This window comes from Equus caballus, chromosome 21, assembly GCF_041296265.1.
Source record: "Equus caballus isolate H_3958 breed thoroughbred chromosome 21, TB-T2T, whole genome shotgun sequence".
Classification (NCBI taxonomy): Eukaryota; Metazoa; Chordata; class Mammalia; order Perissodactyla; family Equidae; genus Equus; species Equus caballus.
This window is the reverse complement of record NC_091704.1, coordinates 17,064,190-17,080,599: the sequence shown is the minus strand read 5'-3', so window position 1 is coordinate 17,080,599 and position 16,410 is coordinate 17,064,190. Positions and strand designations below refer to the sequence as shown.

Here is a 16,410-nt window from a genome sequence, read left to right as displayed (position 1 = left end):
ATTAGCTCATTGTATACATGCACACACCTATAAAGTAGGCGCTGTTATTACAGTCATCTCAGAGGAATGGAGAGGAAACTAAGGCTTGAGGAGATGAAGTCACCAGGCCCATAAGTGGTAGAGCAGAGATTCAAACCCATGAAACTGAGAACAAAGAAGTTAAAAATCTTCCCTGGGCTAGAAGAAAAAAAAATGAGATAAGATTTGCTAACTGCAGGTATGCATACTCAGCACAATCAACTGTTGTTTAAAACTAACCAGGTCTTTCTGTCCCTCCTTAGTATAGGAGTGAGCTGTCTTTCCCAGGATGTCAAGGTCCAGACGTCAAGAAAAAAGAAAAAGGAGAGGCCGGCCCCATGGCCGAGTGGTTAAGTTCACACACTCTGCTGCGGTGGCCCAGGGTTTCGCTGGTTTGCATCCTGGGCGCGGACATGACTCCACTCGTCCCACATGCCACAACCAGAAGGACCCACAACTAAAATATACAACTATGTACTGGGGGGCTTTGGGGAGATAAAGCAGAAAGAAAAAAAAAGAAGATTGGCCACAGTTGTTAGCTCAGGTGCCAATCTTGAAAAAAAAAAAAAAAGAAAAAAAAGAAGAAAAGCAAGGAGATTCAGCCTCACAAAGCTAAACGCAGGCTGAGGATGAAAACTAGCCAGAAAAGTGAAGATAGTTAAAGAAAAAGAGAGATTCAGTGCTCAAGACCAAACAGGCTGAAGATGCCAGCCAGCACAGCCACGTGCTCCCCCTCCCCTACCTAAAACCCCAAATAAAAACCCCTCCCTTTTTCCCTTCAAGGAGGTGGATCTGAGTTCTAGCTCCCATCTCCTCGTCTGACTGCCTTTTGATAATAAACCTCTTTCCCTGCCACAAGGCTGACGTTTCAGTTAACTGACCTTCCTGTGCATTGGGTAGCAAGCCTGTGTTTGTGTTCGATAACACCCAGGTGGGTCTGATTCCAGATCCAGCCTGTGGAAGGACTGACTGCCTGGCTCACGTGGATACCCTTCCCGCCCCAAAGAATCTCATTCAGCCTTTTTACCTATGGCAGCCACTACTAGAAAAATTACATTGCATCAAACTTTTTGACAGTTGCCCATGCCCAGGAAGGACTGGACTGTCACCCATGGGAGTGAGCTCCCCATCTTTGGAGGTATACAAAAGAAATCAAGACAGAATCGGAAAGGTCTGACGCAGATCAGCCTGCCCACTCTTCAGTGTTTGGGTTGTTCAAGCCCAACTTCCTCCCTGGTCAGTGTGTAACAGTCTCTGGCCACATGCTGTCTAATGTTCTGGCTCTCCACTTCCTCTTTTTCTTTTGGGCCTGGCATCCTTCCTCTATCCTGGTCCCTCCCCCTTGGCGGCCTTCCCTGTGTCCTGGCTGCCTGTGGTTTCTTGTATTACTGCTCTGAGCAATAATGACAGTGGGAGCGTCTGTGTCAGACTGTCTCCCCCGCCTCAGGATGGGAGCTTGTTGAAGGCCAGACCCGGCAGAGGCCTCTCCAGGGCCTGGCCTTTGCAGGACAAGGCTGGGCATCCAGGAAGTGCATGATAAAGACTCGTAGAATGGAGGTGAAAAGCCCATTCATCTGCCATTCGTTCATTCATTTATTCCTTCACGTATATTTATTGACTGGGTCAGGACTCGAACCCAGGACCTTCTGAATGAAGTCCATGATCTTCCTCTGCCCAAAGCTGTGAGTTATGATTGTCGGTATTAATTGTAGCTGGCCATAAAGGGCCCTGGGGTTTCATGATGTGTCTCCACCAGGGGGTCTGACTGGGGGCAGGGTCCCTCCTTAGGCCTCTGGGGGCTGATGTTCTGAGTGTTCTGAAGCCCTGATGTTTTCCTGCCCCATAGCGTGCCCCAGCTGGGGCCCCTGGGCTGAGGAGTGTGGGGAGCATCTCCTCAGAGATGAAGAAGAATCTGGGGAGCATTTCTGAAATCCCAGGCGTTGGATTCAGGTCACCGTCCTCCTGCCTTCGTCCACCCCCAGCTCCATGTCTGTTTCAAGGTCGCCAGTCCCCAGAGGGGTCAGACCATGGCGTTTGTGGGGAAAATGGAACCCTCGGCCCTCAGGACTGCCAGATGCTCTCATCTTCTTCACCTGACAATTCTTTTCTCTTTTTAGCATTTTTGTTGAGATTAACATAGGCATGGTCAAGTTCACAAACGTCACAAGTAGAGGCTGATGAGGGTGATGACCTTCCAGTCTGGATCTAGCACATTCCCAGCCTCTGGCAGTTCTTGGACACTCCAGGTGATTCTCCCGTCCCAAGGCGACCACTGCCCTGACCTCTGTTGCTGTAGGTGAGTTTTTGCCTGGGTTTGAACTTCGTATAAATGGGATCACACAGGTGTTTGCTCTTACACCTCGCTTTTCATGCTTCTCATGTTGTGGTAAGGAGCAGGTATCTGCACTTCGTCAGGGCTGTGTAGTATTCCTGGGCACCACTGTTTCTTTTTATATTGTGGTAAAATATGTATAATATATAACTTACCATTTTAACCATTTTAAAGTATGTTATTCAGTGACATTTAGTACATTCACAATGCTGTGAAGCCCTCATTAACATCTAGCTCCAGAACACTTTCATCCCCTTAAAAGGAGACCGGGTCCCCAAGAGCAGTCACTCCCCACCCTCCCTCCCTCCAGCCCTGGCAGCCACTCCTCTGCTTTCTGTCCCTATGGATTTGCCTGTTCTGGACATTGCACACACTGTGTGGCCCTTCCTGTCTGGCTCCCTCCACTCAGCATGATGTTTTCCGGGTTCCACATTGTATTGGGGTGAGCACCTCCTTCCTTTGTATGGGTGGACCACAATGTGTTCACCCAGTCCTCTGTCAGCAGACGTTTGGGTTGCTTCCCACTTGTCATTGATGTGAACAGTTCTGCCGTGAACATTGGAGCGGAGGTTTTTCTTGAGTACCAGCTTTCCGTTCTCTTGAGTCTCCACATAGGAGTGGCGTTGCTGGGTCATATGGTAACTCTATGTTTAGCTTTTTGAACAACTGCCAGACTGTTTTCCACAGCGGCTGCACCATCTTACCTCCCCACCGGCAGGGAATGAGGGTTCTAACATCCTACATCCTTGCAAATGCTTGGGGTTTGTTCTTATTATAGCCACTGAGTACCAATTTTTCTCCATTTGTTCATTTCACCTGTTGGCGGGTATGTGGGCTGTTTCCGGTTTCGGCTATTCTGGATAAAGCTGCTTCGAGCCTTTCCGTCCACGTCTTTTGATGAATATCCCCTTTCTCCCTGAGTAAATGCCCAGGGGTGGACTGGGTGCATCGTGGGGGTAAGGCTGTTTTCCCAGCGCCTTCAGAGGGAGGCTGTGCCACCCAATGTCCTCACCAACTTAGGTTTCAGCCCTTTTAATATTTGCCTTTTTCCCCTCCTTCCCCCGCCTGACTCACCAACTCACCATATTCCTTAAACACATGTGTTAACAACACTCTTGTTCCGAGTGCTGTGAAGGCAAACACAGCTGCTGGTCTTGGGTGCAAGTCACTTCCAGTCGGGGACAGGAGGCAGCCGGAGGTCTCCCAGGGCCATATGCTTTATGTGTTAGTTCATCTCATCCTTGCAACCACTTGAGGCACAGGTTCTGAGCAAACATTTAATAAACGGGAAAGTGAGGTTCGGAAAGGCTGTGGGACAGACGCAGTGCCCAGCGCCCCCGGGCATCTGACTCCAGGTCCTGCAGCAGGTATTCATTCCTTCGCTCCTTTGTTCACTCACCCATTAGGTAAACACTTCCTAACAACTTTCCTGTGCTGGGTGCTGCTGGAGCTCCCAAGAGGTCTCAGTCCTTTTCCCAAGGAGACCTCAGTTTAGAGCTGGCTGCAGATGCCCCCCAGCCCTGTGGACTCAGGCCTGGACTAGAGGGTGGGGCCTGGAGCTGTCTTGGGAGTGAGCGCTCTGTCTTGGAAGACAGGAAATGTATCCTGGAAAAAGGGACATTAGGGCTGGGCTTTTGAAGAGTGCACAGGAGTTCATTAGGCAGATGATACATTCATTAATTCGACAAATACCCCCCAGCCAAATCCTCTGTGCTGACCTCACCCCAGCCTGGTCCCAAGGAGTCGCCAGGTGGGGGGAGACAGAACCAGACACAGACTCCCCAAGGGGTTGTGGAAGAACTGGAAGGAGAGGTAGGAGCTGAAGGCGCCCCAGAGGGAAGAACATGGGGGTCTTCAGGGGGCCAGCAGGGGGTCTCCTGGGAGGAGGCTGTGGCTCCAATTCGCCCCCCAGAGCGGAAGGAGCTGGTGCTGAATGTTTTTGCTTTGAAATCTATTGATTGGGTTGCATGAGGCCTCAAAGAAATGCCTGGACCTGCTCCAAACCATCTCCCCACATCAGAACCTCAGTTTCCCCAGGTGAGATATATGGGAGGAAAAACATATTGCCCCTTCCCCACAGGCCTTGGTGATGTGGCAGTGATAGAAGGATTTCAATCTGTGGCCTGTGGATGGAGGCCCATGCATTAGAGACAAGCAGGAACCTGTGAATGGAACAGGGGTGTCCCAACCAGACCTGAAGGGATCTAGGATGACTTCCCGGGGGAAGCAGCGCTTGAGTCAGGATTTGAGGGAGGAGGAGGAGTTGAGCAGAAGTGTGGGACAGCAAGAGGAGGAGGACATGAAGGAAGAGCATCTCCCGTGGGGAGGAGGGACAGCATGTGGAAAGGCCCTGGGGCCCCAATAGGCTGCGTGTGTTCGAAGACTACAAGAAGACCACACTGGCTGGATGTGTGGCAAGGAGATGAGGCCACGGAGGTTGGTGGGGGTTGGGCCATGCAGGGCCTTCTAGTCACAGGAAGAGATGTGGGTTTTACTCTGAGGGCCATGGGGAGCAGAGGGGACACGGAAAGTGAACTGTAAAAATGACAGCGAGCTGGTGCCAAGCATTTTACGAGATTAACACGTATCCATCCCATTGTACAGGTGGGGAAACTGAGGACTAGAGAGGGTGAGTTATGTGCCCAGGACCACACAGACAGCACTTGCCAAACCCAGAATTTGAACCCAGATGCCCTCAGTTTTAGGGCCTGGGCTCTTAGACACCACGCCATGGGGCAAAAAGGAAAGGGGGATGGGAGCAGCCTGGGCGCCCCCTTGCAATCAGTTAACTCCGTAAACTCGCAAGGATGCGGTGAGGGGGGTAAGTGGAGGGAGGCTGCATTTTGTTCGTTTATAATCCAGTCCCCTCTGGGAACCCTGAGCCCCTTCCGCAATCCCCCAATTAGTGCAAGGACGCCCCCAGAAATGGCCACTCCCTCCCCTCTCCCGGGACAGGCTCAGGGTCCGGCCAAGCTCCACCCTCACGGGGGATTGGACGAGACAGAGCTCTGCACACCCAATAGAGGCTTCGGACAGAGTTTCCGCCCCTTCCTCTCCTCCCCTCCCATCCTCGCCCCGGATGGAGAGCGAGAGCGGAGGGAGGCGACAGCCTGGACCGCTTTAGGTCCCTGGGGGCTGCAGAGGCCCACGAAATGGTACCATGAGCCACCACTGAGCGCGTCATTGTCAGAAATGACGTGCGTCCCTTCCATCCTCCCTTCCATACACAGGTATTGAACGCCCACTGTGGCAGACTCTGTGCCCGGCCAGCGGCGGGCTCAGGACCTCCTAGCTCAGGGCTCTCAAGAGGGCCGAGAGCTCCCTAATCTTTGATACCAGATTCAGTCATTCAATTATTCCACTGAACATCTATTTCTTGAGCACCTACTATACACCAGGTAATGGGGAGACGATGTCTTCTGAGACCCCTTCCTGTCTTCTAAGGAGCTTGCTGCCTGGATCGGGAAACAGACAAAGCTGGTATGATAAGAGGGACACGAGGTGCCAAGGGCCTAAAGGGGGTCTCCACCCAGCCTTGGGGGTCAGAGGTTTCCTGGAGGAGGGGGCATTTCAGCTGAGAACGGGAGAGGAAGCAGCTTATCCAAGAGAAGAGAGAGGCAGGAATGTTCCTGACGGTGGGAACAGCGCGTGCAAAGGCCAGCAGGCGAGGTGTGTCGGAGGAATTAAACGCTTCCCTGGAAGCCCAGTCTAGAGGAGGAGGATGCGACAGGAGATGGGGAGGCCCGGGGGCCAATCACCGCGCAAGGAGGGCCTTGTGGGCGGAGCCTCTCATTGGCCGCTCGCTGTGCTTTGAAGGGCTGCCGAGGCGGTTACACCCGCCCCGATCCAATCAGCGGCGGCCACAGGGGCGTGGTCAGGGGCGGAGCTGCACCTGTCTTTGGCACCCAGGCTCAGAGCCTGAGGCGACCTGTCTGGGCGGCTCCCAGGGGTGGGAGGAGGGTGGGGAGCGGGAGGGAGTAGGAGGGGACCCAGATGGGTCCCGGCCCTGTTTCCCACCCCCGTCCAGATCTGGACTCCTAGGCAGTGCTGCGTCCTGACAACCAGATCCGAACCAAGTCAGATGGTCACCATTGTACACACATCCCCTATCCCACTAAGGTCCCGGCCGTGAAACACAAGTTAAGGACAACACAGGGGTTAAGGGCGCAGACCCCACGCCTGGTGGGGTTCAAATCCCAGCTGTATCCCTCCCCAGGTGTGCGACCTCGCTGTGCCTCAGTTTCCCCATCGCTTGAGCCTGTGCAGTAACAGCCTCCACCTAGTAGGATCGTTATGGGGATTAAACAAGTAAAGCACTAGAGCAAGAAGCAGCCCCGGCACGTGCTAGACGCCCACCCGGTTAGTCTCGCAATTTATCGTGTTGCTTCAGCAGCCCCCTGGCCTGGGATAGCTCTCTTGAGTAGACAGCTGACTGTGTTTTGGCTGGGGTCTTCCCAGGAAGGGTAGATCCACCCCCAGGCCTGTTTTCGGAAGCACCGACTTTAACCCCAATAAAGCTGACTCCTGTTCCTGAAGGTAATGAAGCATCAATTCACATGGACTTTGCATTCCCCTTTTGCATCCTGGAGCCAAAGTGTGTATGTAGCTTGGTCTCAAACATTTCCATAGGACCCTGGCGTGCTTGGGACCCCGGCCGGGGCTCCAAGGGTCGGAGACAGCCCTGCATGAGAGTGCCTTTGTGGTAGTCCTAGAGACATTAGAGGCTGCAGCCCTGGGTTCGAGCCCAGCTGGCCTCACACTGCCTGGGCAGTCTGAGCACACGCCTTGGCCGTTTCCTCGCTGTCAAAGGTGACAGCATTGAAGCCCCTGCTTGGAGCGTTCCCAGCCCTCCACCGGGTCTGGATGCGAGTCCAGGGGTCTCCAGCCAGTCTGGAGTGGGGAAGCAGGGCGCGGATAGGTGGCATGAATGAAGGTGCAGCCCTGAGCTGGGGCACGTTGAGGGGCTTAGCTGGGGGCAGTGGTGGCAGCAGGGGCCTGGAGGCTGGAGAGGGCAGAGTCTTAGGGTTCCTGCTGGCCCTTCCCCTGAGCTGGACCCAGGCCTGATGGTGGACGAGTCTTCCACGCTCCTGGGATTCTTATGTTGGGCATAGCAGTACCCTGGCTCCCAGCGTCACTCCTTCGTGCCTCAGTTTCCTCAGCTGTAAAATGGAAATGATTATACACACCTGGGGAGATGGTGCATGAGTAGGGTACAAGGAAGAGCTCAATAATTATTGAAAGAGAGCCCTTGCTTTTTCGTTTTCTAAAACCATCATTTTAGGGGACTTGGGAGAAGGAGAGCCAGTAGAGTGTAGGGGTTGAGGGCCCCAGCTGGGCTGCCTGGGTTCAAATCCCCGCTCAGATACTTGCCTGCTGTGTGACCTTGGGTGCCTGACTTCATGTTTTCATTCTCAGCTTCCCCATCTGTAAAAGCCTTTACGGGGATTAAACGAGCGCACATTTGTGGAGTTCTGCCCAGCGCCTGGCACACTGCAGGCGCTTGTTAAATAAAATAACTTCCCTCCAGAGGGTCCCAGGCTCCAGGAGGCCCGCCAGCCCTGGGATCGCCCATTGGCCCGGTGCTGCCCCTGCTGGTCACTCTGGGGACTTGAGGCTGAGTCCCCCGGCTCCCAGCCTGGAGCCCCGCCCCCCACTTTGTCTGGACCTGTCCCATCCCTTTGCCCCCTTATATGTCCCGCCTCATCTCACCCTCTTGACCAATTGCTGTCTTTTATTATCCGCTCTTCCCAGGCCAATCCAATCCGTTCGCTTCCTCCAGTTAAGCTGTGCTTTCCAGTCTGCAGGTCAGGACCTGGAACTTGCAAGGGGTCAGCGCTGCCCTCATACCATTAGTTCTCTAGGAAACTATTGTTTTTTATCCTCGTTTTATAGGCAATAAACCAAGATTGCCCTGATCGATTTCTATTCGTCGCCGCCGGCATGAGGGTCACAACCAGGTCCAAGAGGAGGTCCAGCCTCAGAGCATTGCCCTCGCCATGACCTCTGCCAGGAATGCCCTTCCTCCGCTTCCCACTGGGCCTGGTGAGACCTCCTTGCTCTCCAGCTTCCCCTCCTCCAGGAAACTTTTCCTAACATCCCAGTAAGAGCCCCCTTCCCCGCTAGCCCCTCTCCCTTCCTGTGTCCCAGTCCTGACCTTAGAGATGGGGTTCTGCTGCCCCACACCCGCCTCCCAGATTCCAAGTAGGACCCCTGAGCTTGGGCATGGCATGGACATGGGTATGGATCCAGGCTGTGTACACGAACATCTGTGTCGCAGAAACGGCCTATTCTGAGAGTTGGGCCAACCTCACTTCGTATCCCAGCCTTGCCTCTCCAACCTCTCAGAAACTCAGTCTGCCCATCTATAATGAGCACAATATCGCACCCTCCTTGGGTGGTAAAGGATTAAGGGAAATAGCATATGTGGGGCACCCAGCACATTGCCAAGCACACAGTAGGCCTTCAGGAACCACGTGAGTACTCTTCTCCTCTCCAATCATGAGATCCTTGAACGCAGGACTCACGTCCTACCTCTCCTCAAGTGCTCCCTCACCCCTACCCTGCCCCAGTACCCAAGGCCACGGACGACAGAAGTGTCGGGGAAGAAGAACGCATATGAGTTCCATGTTCCCTGCGCTTACCGTCGCCTGCTGCCCTGACAAAAGGGACAGGAGTTGGGGATGGACAAACATGTGGAGCATGGACCCCTGGGTTTGAAGTCTTGGTTTTGGTCTTGAAAGCCAAATGGCCCTTTACCCTCTGTCTACACTCAGTCCCATGTGGCCACACTCAATCTCATGTTGATATCTATCCCGTTTGTGTCACCAGCCCAACCTCTCGCCAGACTTCAGGCTCAAATATCCAACTGCTCTGGGCATTCCCACTGGGTGCCTTGTAGGCCTTTCAAATTCAGCAAGTCCAAAGCACAGCTCTTGGTTTCCTGCCCTGAGATCCGCCGCTTCTCCAATTGGCATGGCAGATGGCTCCGCCCTCACCCAGCTGCCCAGGCCCCAGGCCCTGGACTCATTCTTGTCACTTGTCTTTCCTTACCCCGTCTATCCAGTCCTTCAGCAGGTCTTATAGACTCAGCCTCCAGTGTGACCCTGAGCTCTTCCTGCACTCCCGCGGGCCCTGCCACCTCCTGCCTGGATGCTGCCTTGGCCTCCTGCCACTTATACTCCTGTCCTGGCCCTCCTTGCTCCCTGGGCAGCCTCAGAGGGATTATTAAAATCGTAAGTTGGATCATGTCCCTCCTCTGCTCAAAACCCTCCCATGGCTCCCATCACCCTTCAAGTAAAACCTATACTCCTCTCTGTGGCCAGGAGACCCCACGTAGTCTGTACCCCTGCCAGCCTGCTCACGTCCTCATTCCTCTATCCTTCTTTCACTCCAACATGTACTGACTCATTCACATTTATGAAGCACCTACTGTGTGCTGACATACAGGGCACAGGGCAGTCGCCCCCCCCCCCCCAACCAGTGCAGTAGGAGCATCAGAGAGGGGTCTGGGGGTTGGGGGAAATGGATGCATGCAAGGCTTCAGAGGCCACAAGATGCCCATGAAGCCTCAGGTCCTGCTGGGCCCATGTCCTGCTCCAAAGTGTTGAGGCCCCATCTTTCCCTTTTACTCACAGTCTCCCTCTCTCGGTCTCTCTCTCTCTCTCTCCATCTCATACCCCCCCAGGCCCCTCACAGCCCCTGCCCATCTACCCCCTCCCTCACTCTGCTCCAGCCACACCAACCTCCTCAGTCTTCCTGCAACACACCAGGCACGGTCCCACCTCAGGGCCTTTGCACCTGCTTGCCATCTGTCTTGAATGCCCCTCCCTCATCTCCCCCACTGCCTGGCTTCTTCTCCTCCTTTGAGTCTCAGCTCATGTGCTGCTTTCTCCAGGAGGCACTTACCCACTCCTCCACCATTCCTCTCTGTCAGGGGATCCTCCCTGTTTTCTTCATCATTTTCCTTGTCTTCCTCCGGGCATGCTTACTTGTTTGTTGCTAATTCTTGTGCTAGAGACCGTGTCACTTGATGGAACCTGGTGACAAGAGTAGTCGCCAACATCCAGATGGTGCCAACAAATGTTTGCGGAATAAATTGATTGGCATCTGATTCATATCTGTCCCTTCTGTGGAGCTCTGCACAGTGCCAGAAATGTAGGATGTACCCACTAAGGATTAGGAATTTATTTGAAGACCAAGCAGGGTTGCCCTGGGTTGAGGCTTCTGGAGGAATTTCTGCTCATTCCCCATTGAAAAGCTGAGCTCAGCTGATGCTATAGAGGGAGCACTTTGTCACCTAAAGCCCAGATGTCTCCATAGCTGCTCTTGGCATGGGGGATGGGCAAGTTTTGATAAAAGCAGGGTCCCTGGGGATGGTTAGGAGCTCAGATGACTGGGAAGGGTGTGTGGCATTTGCTGTGTGTGTGTGTGTGTGTGTGTGTGGTTTTCCTCAGTTGTGTACCATTTCCCATCACTTCTCTGTCAATGATTTTTCCCTGTGGATTTCATAGGATGGTGGAGGGAGAGCAAGATATAGGAAGCCAAGAGAGAAGAGAGGTGGAAAGACAGAGAGAGAGAGACAGAGTCTGAGAGAGTTTGCAAAAGACACGAATGTAGATGCATAGTGCGGAGAGCCAGGAGAAAAGGGAGCCGCCGAGAAGAGAAGGCAGGAGAAAGACGGAGGCAGCGTAGCATAATTAAATGGAGAGATGAGATGGCTCAAATAAATAACTTTGGAATGAGCTGAGCGAAATGGGGTGCCAGGGCTTAAAAATTAAGTGGATCTGAGTGATCAATTTATTAAGGGCTTTGGTGGAAGAAGAGAGATGAGGTGTGGGTAAGAGAGACAGAGAACGGGAGAGACCAATGCATATCAAACATATCGAGAGAATGTAGCTCACACGAACAGATCAAAGATGAAAAGTTATATGGGCGTCCCATTGATGAGGAAATGCATTTGCTAAAATTCACCACCCATGTGTGATAAAAGAAAAAAATCTCAGCAAAATAGAGATAGAAATAGACCTCTTCAACTTGATTTTCTATTAAAAACCTCCAGCAGATATCATATTTAATGGCGAAAATTGAAATATTCTCTTTAGGATGGGGAACAGGCAAGGATGCCTGTTATTATGGTGTCTGAGATTGTGTTGGGGCCCTGGACTGTGCAATAAGACGGGAAAAAGAAACGAAAGTTCAAAGGACTGGAAAGGAAGAAATGAAAGTATCTTTATTTACAGATAATGTCATTATATACAACAAAAACTCCAAAGAATCTGCAGATATAATTATTGGATTTATAAAGGGTGAGTAAAGCTCATTAGATGTTAGGACCAATTGCATTCTATGCTCCTACAACTAACAAGTAAAAAAATGGAATCTTAAAAAAGGCCATTTATGTGTAGCATCAAATATACAAAGCATCTAGAAACAAATCTAAAAAAGAAAGATGTGCCACATTTTTATGGAGAATGTTGTAAACTTTATTGAAAGATAAATAAATGGAAAGATTCATTGTAGTCACACTTTGGAAGAGTCAATGTCACAAAAAGTGCTGATTCTCCCTGTTTGGTTTATAAATTCAACGAAATTCCAATCAAAGTCCCAACCAGGTTTCTCCATGGAACCCAACAAGCTGAGAAAAAGGCGAAGAATAACGCAGATGTTCCTGAAGAAAGAGAACAAGATGGGTGACTGGCGTAATGCACAAATCAAGGATTGAATAACGCTTCGGAACAGGGACAAATAGCCCTGGGGCAGGAGAGGGAGCCAGAACAGACCCCCAGGAGGGGCAGACGTCCTGCAGCACTGTGTACATTCTGGTTGGCGTGTGCCCACCGTTAAGTCCATACGTGCACAAAAACTTGCTTTGTAACAATTTCATTAAAGGGTATTGGGACAATTGATTGTCCACACGGAAAAATATGCAATTGGACCGTATCTCACTCCACACTCCCAAGTGAGTTCCAAGAGAGGCCAAGATTTGATTGTAAATGACAAAATTCTAAAACTGTAGCAGATGCTGTGAGAATATCTTTATGATGCTGAGACAGGAAGGAATTCCTTACACAAGACACAGTCTGTGTTCATCACAAGGAAAAAAAATTCTGTAACTATGTGTGATGACAGATGTTACCTAGACTCATGTGGTGATCATTTTGCAATATATACAAATATCAAATCATATGTTGTACACCTGAAACTCATATAATGTGTGTCAATTATATGTCAATTTTAAAAAAAGACAGTGTGCATACTGTAAAGGAAAAGATTAGTCAAGGTGAAGAATTTAAAATTAAATCCATAGAGACAGAAAGCAGATTAGTTGTGGCCAAGGGCTGGAGGAGGAGGGATGGGGATGACTGCTAACAGGTACCAGCTCTCCTTTTGGAGCGATGGGAATGTTCTGGAACTAGATAGCGGTAGTGGTTGCACAACTTGCAAATGTACTAAATGCCACTGAATTGTCCTTTTTAAATGGTTAAAATGGTACACTTTGTTATGTGTATTTTATGGCAGTAAAAAAAAAAAAAAAAGGAATTTAGGGCCAGCCCTTGTGGCTTAGTGATTAAGTTTGGCATGCTCCACTTGCTTCAGTGGCCGGGGTTTGGTTCCTGGGCACGGACCTACACCACTCATTGGCGGCCATGCTGTGGTGGCAGCTCACATACAAAGAGAGGAAGATTGGCAACAGATGTTAGCTTAGGGCAAATCTTCCTCAGCAAAAAAAAAAGAAAAAAAGAAAAAGAAAAAGAAAAGAAAGAAAATGAATTTAAAATTAAGAGCTTCCTAGACCCTCCCTCCACAGGAGGTGGAGCATAATTCCCTGCCCTTGAAGGTGGGTTGGACTTAGTGATTTGCTTACAAAGAACACAGTAGGGAAAGAGAAAAATAATAATTGACAGTGGATAAACTTGGCAGACAGAGCCAGCCCTAGCAGTTAAGTTCGGCGTGCTCCGCTTCAGCAGCCCAGGTCCAGTTCCCGGTCTCGGAACCACACCACTCATCTGTCAGTAGCCAACTAGAATACACAACTATGTACTGGGGCTCTGCGAGGGAAAAGTAAGAAAAAGGAGGAAGATTGGCAACAGATGTTAGTGATATTAGCTTAGGATGAATCTTCCCCTGCAAAAAACAAAAACAAAACAAAACAAAAAACTTGGCAGACAGCACCTTAGCCAGGTGATCAAAGTTAACATCTCTGTGATGTCATGTGGGCATCAGGACCTCTGGTATGATGTGACAAGGAGGGAACCCCATCTCTGTGATCTTCTCCCCCAAACTCTATAACCCCAGTCTAGAAATGAGAAAACATTAAATAAACCAAAATCAAGGGACTTTCTACAAAATACCTGACCAGTACTCTTCAAAAGTGTCAAGGTCACGAAAAATAAGGAAAGACTTTACTCACAGATAAGAGGAAACCAAGGAGATGAGATGACTAAATGCAATGTAGGATCCTGAATTAGATTCTGGACTAGAAAGAGAACATTAGTGGAAAAACTAGTGAAATGTAAAGTCTGCAATTTCACTAATAATGTGTCAGTGTTCATGTTTTCCTACGGACATGTGACCACATGTAAGATGCTATCATTAGGGAAGCTGGGTGAGAGCATACAGGAATGCTCTGTTCCTTTTACAGCTCAGCACCTCTGCAACTTTTCTGTATGTCTAAAACTTTCCCAAAATAAAAAGGTTATATATAAAAAAAAAAGCCTCCGTTAACAAAAGGACACCATAAATAGAATGAAAACAAGCCACAAAATTGGAGATTTTTACAACACATGAAACCAACAAAGGATTCATATCTAATATGGACAAAGAAGTACAAATCAAGAGGAAAAGACAGTCAAATTTAAAAAAATGAATAAAAGACTTGAACAGGCATTTCACCCTAAGAAGAAATCAATAATCGCATAACAAGTTCCACCTCATGAAGAATCAGAGGGCAAATCAAAACCAAAATGAGGCACCACTTCACCCCCTTCACCTCAGCACAAGTCAAAAAACGTGGACACCTGGACAATCCAAAGCGTTGGCAAGGACGTGGAACAACTGAGTTCTTACGTGAGGCTGGTACAATGTAAATTGCTGGAGCCACATGGAAAAACAATTTGATGTTGTCTTGTGCAGCTGAGCGTGTGGCTGTCCTATGATCCAGCTGTCCTGACCTGTGTGCGCCTGCCTACATTTCTGAGAATGGTCATAAAAGCTTTGTTTGTAATAAACTCCAAGTGTAAACAATCTTAAGGTCCACCAACTGGAGAATAGATAAATAATCAATGGTGTACGCATCCAGAGGAATACTATATGGCAGTGAAAAATGCTTGCATTACAGCCACCCACAGAAACTCAGATGAGTATCAGCAGGATCCTGTTCAGCAAACAAAACAGGTTAGTAAAGAATGCGAACATTTTATTTTAGTTACATAAAGTTCAAAAATATGCAAAACTAAACCATGTATTGTTTGCTGACAAATAATATGTGGTAAAACTGTAAGGAAAATTAAGGGAATAAAAAACAAAATCTGGGATAGTTCTTCTTTCTGAGGGGAGAGACTAAGAAATAGGGGAGAAGCCCGTGGGTCTTCCTCTGTGATGGCTGTGCTCTTTCCTCGAGCCTGTGGTTGCTGCTCCTTATTCTTTGCACATAGCTAATGGGTATGTAAGAAACATTTAAAAAGCACTGAGAGTTACAGTGATGGCTAACATGCATTACGATTCCAAGGGATTTCAGGTGTCAACTTACATAATATCTCTGCAACTCTGTGAGGCAAGTCCTTTTATCTTCCTCACTCTTCACAGAGGGGAACGGAGGCACAGTGGTCACATGACTTGCCCAAAGGCATGCAGGTGCCTAGCAACAGAGTTGGGTTCTGAACACAGGCCTCACTTGCAACTACTCCATGTGCACTCCCCGTTTTATGAACTCCTTCCTGTGTGCTGCGCCCAGGGGGCTCTGTGGGGCTCAGCCTCTGGCGCTGTTCTAGGCACTGGAGATACACAGTCAACAGGTTTGCAGGGCTCTGTGCCACATGGAACTGCCCACCTGGATACGTGGGGAATGCTGGGGAGCGGAGATGTGGGGGGTCAGGGCCAGACCAGAGGAAGAGTTTGGGGGCTGGGGGAGTCCAGACGGTAGAGCAAAGGCTCAGTATGAGAGAGTCAGGGAACGCTTCCTGGAGCAGAGAATGTTCAAACTGGGCATTGATGAGTGAATAGGAGTTTGCCAGTTACACAAGGGAGTGAAGGACGGGATCCAGTCTGAGTGTGTGCAAAGATCCACAGGCTGAGTGGCTTGAAGAGAGTGAAACAGAGACACAGAGAGCGACCTAGACAGGACGTGGCAGAGACACAGAGAGACTGGGCAGAGAGAGGCTCAGAGGGAGACACGTGACCGAGATATGGGGAGACAAAGAGTCAAAGGAACAGAGACACCCAGGGAGAGAAAGACACAGAGAAACAGAGGCAAAGAGACAGATGCAGACGTAGAGACGGAGGAACAGAGCTACTCAGGGAGAGCAGAGAGACAGCAAAGGACTGGAGAGCCGGAGGACCCACAGAGAGACTCAAGGAGAGACGAGAACACGCAGAACCGTAAGGGAACCTGCGTAGAGGCTGCTCTCCGTCCCCGCAGTCGGGGAGCTCTGGGGGCAGGGAGCCCCCGCCCGGCTCCGGCCCTTTAAAGCCCCCCCAGCCTGCGGCGCCCCCGCCCCATCAGGCGTCCCGGGCTCCGCCCACCCGCCGCGCGTCAGCGCCGCGTCAGGAGCTGTCCGCACCCCCGGTGCTGAACCAAGATGGCCGGCGGCGGAGGCCGGGCCCCGGCGTGAGCAGAGCGCGGGCTGCAGCTCCGGCCACGACCCAGCCCAGTGCCCACTGAGCCCGACCCGACAAAGCCGGCCCGCCGGCGACTCCGGAGACATGTCTCTACTTTGCGTTGGAGGTAGGAGGCGAGGTTGCGGGGCGGGGAACCCGTGTGGATCCTGACTGGGCTCGGGGTCCGTGTGTATGCGGCTGGGCTCCTGAGGGGGTGACCCGAGCACACGCGGCTGGACATTTGA

The 16,410-nt window shown here is 50.7% G+C and overlaps 1 protein-coding gene across 4 annotated transcripts in view; it reads left to right on the top strand.

Annotated features, from left to right (window-relative positions):
• Window positions 1-16,123: 16,123 nt before the first annotated feature.
• Window positions 16,124-16,410, top strand: part of UNC13A (unc-13 homolog A) — a 61,847-nt gene continuing 61,560 nt past the window's right edge. For all 4 annotated transcript variants that reach the window (XM_070246579.1, XM_023625428.2, XM_070246578.1 and 1 more), the window contains exon 1: window positions 16,124-16,292. In XM_070246579.1, the coding sequence (XP_070102680.1) occupies window positions 16,271-16,292 (22 nt within the window). In that variant the 5' untranslated portion in view covers window positions 16,124-16,270. The remainder of the gene's footprint in view (window positions 16,293-16,410) is intronic.